The sequence below is a fragment of the Lampetra planeri genome, chromosome 38 (assembly GCF_965212315.1).
Source record: "Lampetra planeri chromosome 38, kcLamPlan1.2.h2, whole genome shotgun sequence".
Lineage (NCBI taxonomy): Eukaryota > Metazoa > Chordata > Hyperoartia > Petromyzontiformes > Petromyzontidae > Lampetra > Lampetra planeri.
The window spans coordinates 10,417,854-10,429,687 of record NC_136144.1 but is presented as its reverse complement, the minus strand read 5'-3'; the positions used below and the strand labels follow the sequence as shown (position 1 = coordinate 10,429,687).

Genomic DNA, 11,834 nt, shown 5'->3' with positions numbered 1-11,834 from the left:
AATTCGTGGCCAGTTAACATGTGATGAGTCATATCTGAACTGGTCTTGGGCCCACTTTCTCATTGACCAGGGTGGTGAAGTATAGTCAACCCCCTTTGAATAGCATGCGATTTGAGGCCTTCATCTCGAAGTGAATTGACAAATGTGTTGTAAATATTGAATTGTTAAATATTACAAGTATAATGTTTCTTTTCGATTTAAAGCTTTCGTGACTGCAGGGATTCATATTTTTGGTCCTTTCGGTAAAGTCACGTAGAAGGGAAAGAATATGGTTTATTATTTTATTATTTCCCTTCTACGTGACTTTACCGAAAAAACCAAGAGTATAATGTTTAAGTAATGTATTTATTTATTTTTCTACCTACGTGACTTTACCGAAAGAACCAAAGAGTATGGATTCCTGCAGTCATGAAAACTTCAAATCAAGAATGTATTTATTTGTTCAATATGTTGCTCTCTGCCTTGAACAAATTGCCATTTTTTGTGCATATCCACACAAATGCATATACCATCATTCGCACCACCATTAATGTACTGGAACATAACGATTTGATCAGCATACATAATCTGTACACTTTTAAATGGCTTCCCTAAGTCATCACCATCTCATGGCCTTGCAATGTAACAATCCATCTAGCACACAAGCTGATATCATCTCTCCATGTCCACAAAAAAACCAAAGTTCCCCCATATAGCCTTAACAGACTGCTGGGCAAGTGCTGTTAGCGAGCACCTATGAAGGCCGGCACGGCACACGAGGCGGTGCGTGGCAGCACCATGCCCGGCCGCCTTTGTCTCCCCAGTGGCGATGTTTACACATTACACCCAGGTACTAATTTGAGGCTGAGTCGACCTAGGGGAGGCCCAGGATCGGTTCAGATAGTCGTCACTGGTGTTGGCCGTGAGCGGGAATCCAACTCAGGTCACTGGGTTCGTATCGCAGCGTAGCGCTAACCGCTGCGCCACCGCTCCCCACAAGTGGACGTGCTGTCAGGCGAGTTTCTCATTTGGTTGCAAGTCCATTGCTAGTCTCGAACAGCGGAAATCCCTCAAACACCACTTTCTATTATTGATATATTAAATACATTAAAAACGCATGTTTATGGAGCATTACCTCAATTCATCTATTTTAGTTAAAATATTATTTCTAGTCCATCCGCCTGGGGACTTTCCAGACAAATAATATCTATGAGCATTCGTACAGATACGTTTAACAAAGCACCCGACATGATTGTTGTCCTCTTTTGCTGCCTGGTCCATGTGTTACTCTTTCTGTCACTGTGAGAGAATACATATCTCAATGCTTATTTGCACTTTTAAGCTTTTGATTGGTCTTCACGTTTCTAATTCATGTCAAAGCGGGTAAATGTGCACTGACCGAAACGTTTTCATGCACGCTGCTAAGTTGCTTTTCATTGTAAGCAGTCATTAAAATCACTCTATTCTGCTGTTGCTCACCTCTTTAATTTCATTAACTTTGATCCTGAACTGCGTTCATTAATTGCACTGGGTATATGTTCAGCTGTGTTTCGAGCTCCTCGAAGAGGCCCAACCGAACTTAAACAACAAAACTTTAATTGCATTGCCTCATGGAACTTTAAGGCAGTTAGCCGTGCAAATAAAAAAAATGTGACAACTCACCAGATTTCTTTTTTTACTGGTAGGAACCTCCTGGTTACACCAGCCCACAGGGGATTATTGTGTCCGTCCGTCGTGCAGGGAGGGGCTAGGTGGGGAGGGGAGGGGCTGGGTGGGAGGGTGGGGCTGGGTGTGGAGGGCCTGGTCACCCCGTGGTGCCCTTATAAAACTCAACGTTTAACCTACTCACGCCGGCTTGTGCCCACCCTCACAGTCAGGCATATTTGCGGAATACACCACGCCGCCGTTGACCCTGGCCATTGACCGAGCAACCCAACGTTCCTACCAGCTCCCTCCGCAGGAATGTGTTTATTTTTGCCCCTGCAGAATTTGAGTGGCCATAGACCATGGTCGGCGTTGTAAATGTTTTGAATGGTGGAAATGTTGTATTTTCACCGCATTTAATCGTTCCATCAAATGGTCCCGCTTCTTTGATGTGGACAGTTACAACATCTGGTCCAGGAGTTTTCCTCTCTTTCATACAGTATGCTGCTACTTCTGCCGTATTGAAACGGCTGTAACGCCGTATGGACCTGCAAACTCAATGTCCCTGCACAATAATACGGGGTAAACCGTGTGGGTTGACAGATTATGTGAGTTGATGTCTTGTCGACCAAAGTGGGCCCCCTTCTGAACATTATCGAGAAACAACTGCCATAACCTCTGGGCCCTCCAGGCTGCTGTGGCTTTGGATCGATTCGGATCGACCTGAGCGGATCGAATCTATGTTGATATCCGCTCGTTAAACTGTAGATTCCGATTTGTTCTTAGATTCGATTCCGATTTCGCGGGCAATCGCTCACCCACGTCTGCTGTGGCGAGGTCGCGACGTTTCGCGGTCGGGCCGGGCCGAGATCTCGTCTCTTAACACGCAGGGACGACACGGGGTCAGGCACAAACACTTTATTGAACTACTGTAATCACACACACACGAAACAAATAGAGTGAACCCAGACTAACTCGACCCTATCCAACTAATCCAGTCACTCAACTAACCTCAAATAGCCCCACCTAGCTCCCGCCAAGCTAAACATACCTATACGACCCGTTCTCACCAATCTACCAACTAATACTAACACCAACTAACTACTAACACCAACTAACCTTGCATCTACCTCAGCCCCCCCCCAGCATTCACATTATTTGGGCTGCTATAAATGTCCACACTATAAACCACTTTGTTGAGCTGTCATTTGGTGGCCAGGTCGCTTCTGAAAAATAAGTTACCTCGGTGGGCTTTACCTGGTAACATAAATAAATAAACTGTCTATTTTGTATTCCTGGTTCTTGAGGTAAAGTCATGTAGAAGGCAAATAAAATAATATAACTATAAAACAATATTTACTAGAAGGGAAAAATAAATATAAAACTATATAATTTTATTATTTTCCTTCTACGTGACTACCGAAAGAACCAAGCATATGAATCCATGCAGTCACGAAAGCTTTAAATCAAAAGTTCTTCATCTGATGGGCTATAATGATGCATTGTTTTGTGCCAGAGATCAGCACAACATTCCTCCACTTATTTTAAGATGGTGTGTCTGTCGTCAGCTGTGATTCAATCTTCCACTCAGAAAGGTCAATCATTTTTGAAATGTCAACGTAATTTGTGGTGCACTTCATGCCTCCCATTACTCGCAATGGCATTTTAAATCACGTGTTTTCCCTTGTTTCCTAAACGTTTTACAGAGTTCTTTGTATCCAATCAGCAGTTTTACGTTTTCATCATTTTTTGTATTTCTCATTCTCTTCAACATGTATTTTATGGTTTCATGAAACTTGCTCCGTGTACTTTCTAACCCTCCCTTCACTTTCATTGTACTATCCATCACTATTTTAGCTCATTCATGATTTTAAGTGGTGATATCCATTTTGTCACTTTGATTCTCTAGGCACTTGAGTGCATTACTTAGAGTCAACATAAAGCCACATTCTGCCGTATATTAATGTAAATGATCTTGGTTTCACCTGTAATCAGTTTTTCCCTGTCTTTGACTACGTTCCATCACACCCATCTGTGGTCGCTTATTGTATTGGATAAGCAATTGCAAATTATGTTACAATTTTCATGCCAACTTCGTCATGCATTTCCATCAAAAGCAAACAGTAACATACAACAAGGTTTTTTTTAAATGAAATGTGCTATACCACAGAGTAACTATTTTTTATGTTCTCACACACCAGCACCACCTACCTTCTCACTTACCCTTCCCAATGGATGGAATCGGACCTCAACATGGGCTTCTCACTCCTACCTGGGCCTGGCAATGAGACGCTCGTCAATGTCACATTCAAAAGTGAGCCCAACGGAATCTCCAAGGAGCTCAACGACGTGAGCGCTGGTAAGCGGGGGTAATTTTGTGAACGTGCAAAGAAAAACAACCTCCATATGATATTATAAACGTTATAAGATGGACATTTAAATTAAGTTTAACACATAGGCTTTATCATGGATTTTAAATTAAACTCTGACAATAATGATTTCACTAAAAATAGAGGACGTACATATGTCAAAAAGGACACTTTGACATATGGAGGTTTAACATTTTAATCGTGACAGCATTTTTAGATAATTATCATTGGAGGTCTGCAGCTCTTTAAAAATAACCTTTTTAAAATGATCAGATTCAGCACCAATAACACTAAATAGGGGATTGAAAATTGTTGAAACATTAACTTAAGAAAATGTTCAAACTAAGAGGCCATAAATAGATATCTTCTGCTTTGTTTCCCTTAATCTTTATGTAGCAGAGATGGGGCCAAATGAGGACTCTTCCCATGTTTCTGTCTTGCACCGGCCTCGGGGCTTCCAAAACTTGTCGCCCTTTTTGTTCAAGGTCATTCTTCACCGACTCAATCCAGCACATCTTTACTCTTCCTCTATTTCTTGTATCGTGTACTCTGGTTTGTAATACCATTCATGGGATTCTTTCCGGATCCATTCTAGAAACGTGTCAAAACCATCAGAGTCATCTCAGATATTTTCTGTTACCTCTTGTCCCAGTTAATGTCGTATTGCTTAATTTCTTATTGTCTGTATTTTAGACACTCTTCCTCTGAGCCATGGAATTTCTGCAGTTGCTATTGTTTTACATACTCTATATATAAAGCCAGGAAGCATCCGTTGGTCAAGAAGGAATGGTAGTAGGAGGAATCTATGCTCTCTTTACAATAATTTGAGTGACCACACCATAAGACGCATTATCTCATAATTCTGTAGCACTGCCCTAGCCTTAATGGACAAACACGTTTCTGTACATTAATTTGCCAAACTTCTGGAATTGTGGATATTTTAAAAGAGGCACATTTGGAGTTGTTCAGGGATTTGTATTCTAATTTTCATAATTATTTGCAAATAATGACAGTATAGTTGGCGAGGCTGCCAAGTCTAGGCATTATTTAAATATATGGCTGCAAATTATAGGCACAGATTATAGAATGGAATATTGTATATTAATGTAGTAAATTAATTTTTTTCACAAATGTGTTAATACAATTTCTCCCAGTCCACTGAAATATTACTTTCGTCAATATTTACCTAAAAAATGTTAGTCATACATTTATTCAATATGTGACATCATAAGACCTTTATATTTTACAGGTACAACTACAATGATGACGTTTACACGTGTAAGTTTGTTTTATTGATGCTATTTTCACAACCCCGAAGTCAACATCAGCAATGCAGTACTGTTATTGTTCACTCGTGGAGTGTGGAGTGCCTCATTCATGCATATGCTGGATCACAGGGGAAGTTATTTCCCTACCTTTCTCAAAGGGAGTTGATGGATTGTCATGTTGCAGAGATGAGATGCAGTTAATATAATTCATATTTTGTCTCATTTGTAGTCTTTGCCACATTAGCATACAGTGTACATTCACATATTTACAACTGATTGTCACTCCACCGCTGAATGAGTGCCTCGAAACACCATATCAATCGTGGAGTTATGTAACCATGCATCACCACATTGTTCAATGGGTTGGTGAAGCAGAAGGCTCAGGATAAATTCAGATATCACTCGGCACTAATATCAGTCATAGATGGGAATCACACTCTGATCACCAGGTTTATATCGTGGGCGGTGGTGGCGCATGCCTGTAAAATCCAGCATTGGAGGCAAGGGTTAGTGGATAACACAAATGTTGTGAAGCTGCCTTCCCGCGAGCATTGAGGTGCCATAACCTGGCTCGCCAGGAGAAGGCAGTACAGCAAGTGGAATAATCACAATCTGTTTACATCTGTATGGAGAAAGAGTATTGCCCCCTCGCGCACGTGCGTTTTCTCAGGGTGCTTCAGTCTCCTCCCACGTTTAAAATACACTCATAAATTGTATGAAAACGTTTAAATGAAAACCCAATGCATGACCCTCCTGAAAAAGAGTCCAAGCGTGGCTCTCCTGGATAGATTGATAAATATGTATTAATATATGTTACTTATAGTGCAGTATGTTAATCACTGAACCACCACTTCCATCATTTGCATATCAATTGCATGCATTACACATTATTACATGTTACATGGAGTTTTGTATATGTATTGTGAGCGGAATAATCACATTTTATCTAAGTGTATTTTTACATGATAAAATAATGCATCGTCCAATTAAGAAATAATTGGTCATACAATGAATTTAATGTCCCTCAAAGAGTTGCCTCTCACCCACTTCTGCAAAATATGGCAGCCATTGCCAGCAATCATCACCAGCAACGTAGTAACCGCAAGTGAATGGCAACTCAGCACACCATCACATCACACGGTCACACCACACAATGTCATAACCACACCATCACATCACACGGTCACACCACACAATGTCATAACCACACCATCACATCACACGGTCACAGCACACCGTCAAACCATATTTTCACACGACACCAACACGCCCAGGTCCTACTCAGGCACGGACTTGACTCCACAATTTTTCTATTGAAGAGAGCTTGATTTGAGGCAGTAACGTGACCTCTGATATAATTGGAAGTTGCCGACCGAGTTTCCCATGAGGGGCAACTGCGATCAGTTCAGATATTCGGCAATGAATACTTACAAAAGGAGATACTGGGGCAACTATTGCTTGTGATGATTGGCATAACATTTATCCAGTCCATAATTAATGGAAACAATTACTCTTATTTAATCTTTTTAATATTGTGTGATTTCTTATGTCATTGCATTTTCCTACTTTGTTATTTTCATTAAAAAAATAGAACTTGGTGTACATTAATGTGTGATACCCAATCTTAGTTACATTTCCGTTCATATTTGTTTTACTTGGAAGAATGAAACCTACTCCATGGTTTTTGACCATCTGTAATGTGTTAACATATTTTTTTTCATCTTTAATATCACTTTCAATGCTGAGTCTCACTGTTTTAAGTTATATATATTTTAGTGGTTAGCACACTGCTCTGAACCCCGTGACCTGAGTTTGATTTCCAGCCATAGCTAACATCAACAGCAAGTGATACTGTGTCTGAATTGGTCTTGGGTTCCCACCTTCACTAGTACACACTGGACATTGTGATAAAGTGTGGTCAAATAACCTCCGTGAATGACATAGCATGTGGAGTCCTTCACCCAGCAGTGAACTGCATTGACAAAGCCTCTAATAAATATATCGTATTGTTTTCAAATAATGAGAGAACTTTAATCCTGAAACATTTGAAAGTGTGCTGATTCTCACATATGCATCACCTTTCCGATTGTGCTTGTATGCAACCAAAGAAACACATTTCATCCAATGTACGTTTGGAATGCATTTCTTTGCTACTCACCACGATCTGCCTTCCTGAATTCATAGTGATTGTCTGTCTATGTAGGAGGACCTCGGTATGGTGCAGAACAACTATTGGACGTGGATGAGCCTGATGGGCAAATCAGGAGATCAAGAGATATTTTCCACTAGTGTGGGATATTACCATAATGTAGACGTGAACTTAATTGTGCTGTTTGCCAATTACTACCATGCGCCTGGTAAGACAGTGCGATTCAGTGTCTTCGGTGTCTACAGAAACAAGTTGCCTTACCTGGAACCCTTCAACATCTCTCTCACGGTATGTTCATTCAGAGTCTCGTGACTAACTTCACAGGCATCTACAGATCATGCATTTACTATGAATAAAGATAGACTGTTTTCCATATATCAAATGTACCTGACCTTGTCAGATGTTGAAAGCTAAGCATACAATGTGTTATAGGATGCAGGGCTACGTGGTAGACCACAGAGGACAGTTAAACAAAATGTTGTACTGTACTATGGTCCCATGTCTATGCTCTGCAGACTTCAACCCACACTGACCAACATGAAGTATAGAGAAATAACCCCCATAACTTTCACGGCGTGGGGAGGCCCTCATCTAGCAATAGATTGATAAAGGGCTGTAAAACATAAACAGCTTGAAAATCAAGCAGTAAATAAAACACAATGTTCACACGCTGAAGTGCCACAAAGTGCACACACACAAGATGTAGTCCCCGCAGTCTTGCTGTCTGGCCCATCTGCAGTAGTCGACTGAAGATGGAGATAGTAACGCTTAAATAGCCATAGCACCTTCGTGATATCTTTTTTTACAATAGGAACAGCATGAATACCATAATTTATTTATTATCTTGCTTTTAAGGGGTGTACACGTATAAAGATAAATTCATGAAGATCGTGATGTTGATTATATACTGAAGGATCATGAATAATATCTGAATATCAAAACATTCACGTTGACTTAAAACAACAAAATTGCCCAATACTGTGTATGGTTTCACTTGGTTATTCGTAATGATTTTGCTGGTCTGTAGAATCCAAATGGAGTCCTGATGGAGACCTGGCAGAATGTACGAGAAGAGAGCGGAGTAGTGTCACTACATTACCCACTCTCTGCCCAGGCAACACTGGGAAGATGGTATATACATGTGGAGGCAGGATCGGTAAGTAATGGACCACATAGACTTCTGCTTTTAATTTAAAATGTAGCTGTGATGATTAATAAACTGTGGACTTGTCAAATGCAGTAAAACGGTGAGCATTTCATAACACAGCATGGTCAGCATTGATGACTTGAGTAAACGGTGATCATGAATTGGAATTGGTGCTCAAACACAAACAACTCAGAGCATTCATCAATAACACTGCCTTCAAAGGAACATATAGGCATATCGTTATACATGTTAAATGTATTTTTCCTGTATGGCAGTGTTATTGACAATCATGTGGAGATGTTTTCTCTATATATACATGATAATAACTATTAAACACCCAAGGATATCATATGTAAGGGTAAGCTATTGCATGCTTATGCCATTGTCTAAATTCCACATTTAAGATAAATTATATACCAGGGGTGGCTAATCAGTGGCTTTAAAACTGCATGTGGTTTCCAGGCAGATTAATTGCAGCAAGTTAAAGACGCAGCTCATTTATTACTTAATTTGATAGGTAAAATCTGCAAAAGTGGGAATGACTTGAGGCACTTGTTCCACGGTGGCGAGATGTTAGCTGCCTTGCCTGGTAGCAGGAGGTCGTGGGTTCGATCCCAACCCTGATGCTTGTATATTTGGAGTTTGTGTGTCTCTCTGCGTGTGGTAGCATGGATTTTTCTCCGGGCCCTCCGGTTTTGCCCCCACATTTAGAAACATATGATTAGAGTATTTGGCTACTATAAATGTCACATGATAAGCTATCATATTTGGCTAGGTCACTTAAGAAAAAGGCTATATAGCTCAGTGGGCCTTACCTGGTCAAATAAAACAAAGTTTTAAAAGTTGTTTATTTTCTGGCAGCAGAGACAGAGTTGCGTACTCCCAGAAACCTCCCGCATATTTTTTTTTATCTATGGCCAACCAGCCCAAGGGAACATGCTCCATGACCACCTCACGTGACCATGCCACGTGATGTGTCTTTTGGTTCTCAGCCATATTAAGATTTTGGTATGCTGGTCAAGATGCTTGGCAACTCTGGTATATACTATCAACATCATCCGTCATGGTCTATTCATTGCTAGATGAAGGCCTTGCCATGGCTGTCATTCCCCATAATCCCACAAAGCAACACTCGCATCTCATTCCTGCACATGAAGTGATCTTATTACTCCATCTCCTTGGTCGTTTTCTCAGGTCTATTCCGACCTTTGGCTGCCATTCTGTCACCATTCTCATTTATTGGCCCGTCTAGGGATGTGTCCTTTCCAAGCCCACTTACTTTCCTAAACATTTCATTAGAAGCATCCATCGCCTCATGCTTGGCACAATTTTGACCTTTTCCAGTTTTCCAGTTCACACGTTGCTGACCCATGTCATAATTAGCAATATGCACTGAATAAAAATGGCATATTTAGGCATATTGGCTTTTATCCAAGTCAGCTTTCTAAATGAACTTCATCCGGCTCTTTTTGACGTGTTTATTTCATCAGTATACTGGCAGTCCCCGTGTTCCTGGAAACCCCGTCGGACCCTATTTTTCCATAGACAGTAGAAACAGTAGAAATGTCACTTTCTGATGGGTTTTTTTCAGACATATTTAACAGGGTCTTAGGTAAAATTCCATAAAAACACTTGAAAATAACAAAAGCTCCACACCAAGTCATGTCGGAATCAGACTGATTATTAAAATGTGTTCGGAGTCATGTCGGATGATGCGTCATAAATAAAGTTTCTGCATCGTAAATCGATCCATGGTGGCGTTTTATAAATGTCTTAAATGTAGATCGTCATAAATCAGAGACTGCCTGAAAACTGTAAATCAATATAAATATTCTTAGGTTTTTTCGGTAAAGTCACGTAGGAAATAAATCGAAATTAATAAAAGTAAAATAAAAATAAAATAAAAATCACGACGTTTCGGAGGCAACACAAGCTTCCGTCTTCAGGTGGAACCGTCACAGCACGTTTGTTGTAATCAAGTAAATGAGAGATTCCAAGGAATACTACCCCGTATATATACTGGTTGAGGGGGGGCAGGGCCGGCCCACTTTTATTATTGTGGTAAGGTGCGGCTTGAGACTACGGCTAGTCTACATAACAAAGGACTGAGTCTTTATTATGGTAAGGTGACAGTAACTCAAGAACAGTTGTCTGTCAAATTAAATGGTCCAAATATGTGTCGTTAAATCTTTTTTGCATGGTTAATCACATCTAAACAATGATTACTCAGTTTGTAACCATCATCACGATGTGATTAACCATGCAAAAAAGATTTAACTACACATATTTGGACCATCTTATTTGACAGACAATTATTCTTGAGTTACTGTCACCTTACCAACCAACTAGCCGTAGTCTCAAGCCGCACCTTACCATAATAATTAAAGGGGGCCGGCCCTGGCCCACCCCCCCCCCCTCAACCAGTATATATACGGGGTAGTATCCCTTGGAATCTCTCATTTACTTGATTACAGCAAACGTGCTGTGACGGTTCCACCTGAAGACGGAAGCTTGTGTTGCCTCCGAAACGTCGTGATTTTTATTTTATTTTTATTTTACTTTTATAAATTTTTATTTTTTACCTACGTGACTTTACCGAAAAAACCAAAGAATATGAATACTTGCAGTCACGAAAGCTTCAAATCTAGAATCAATATAAATGTTATTGCTTTGAAAGAGTGCTTGATTCATAGCTAGAAGTATGCAAATTCAAATAAGCGATCTCGGATTGATGAAATAAGTATCACTTCATGAAACTAACTTGTAATGCCAACAGCAGATATGTGTGTGCCACCTTATCGTGTTTTATAAGTACTCGTTGAATAATACATTGATTTCTGACTAAGATAAATAATACAAACTTCTTGATTAACTGAATGTTTTTGTCTTTTTTAAGGACAATTATAATTACTATTTCTATGTTGAAAACTATGGTGAGTATTTACTATGCTCTTCTAGTTGTCGTAATGCAATAGCATGCGTTCAAGCCATGTCACTTAATACATTGTATATATCTGTACAGTAGTAAAATGTCATTCCAAATTGTGTCTATGAAGGGTGTCTTAACTGCACAACTTACGATTCAGAAGGGCCCCCTATTCACGGTAGCAGGTAATCCGTGAGCAATGTAAGCAGTTTTGCACTCAATTCTGATACTTTTGTCAACACAGGATGAAAATAGTTACACATCGTCATTAACACTGATTTATATTACACTTACAAAATTGTTTAATGCTCACCTTAGCATTCTTATGAATATACACAGTATGAATATGTTT

General features: G+C 39.9%; 1 protein-coding gene across 2 annotated transcripts in view; it reads left to right on the top strand.

Moving 5' to 3' along the window:
- The window catches only part of LOC144731294 (CD109 antigen-like), a 48,477-nt gene that overhangs the window by 1,457 nt on the left and 35,186 nt on the right, over positions 1-11,834 (top strand). The window contains exons 3-7 of one of the 2 annotated variants that reach the window (XM_078612348.1): positions 3,825-3,982; positions 5,242-5,270; positions 7,464-7,697; positions 8,437-8,565; positions 11,613-11,667. In XM_078612348.1, the coding sequence (XP_078468474.1) occupies positions 3,825-3,982; positions 5,242-5,270; positions 7,464-7,697; positions 8,437-8,565; positions 11,613-11,667 (605 nt within the window). Of the gene's footprint in view, positions 1-3,824; positions 3,983-5,241; positions 5,271-7,463; positions 7,698-8,436; positions 8,566-11,452; positions 11,490-11,612; positions 11,668-11,834 lie in introns of both variants that reach the window. The other variant, XM_078612347.1, reaches the window with a different exon arrangement.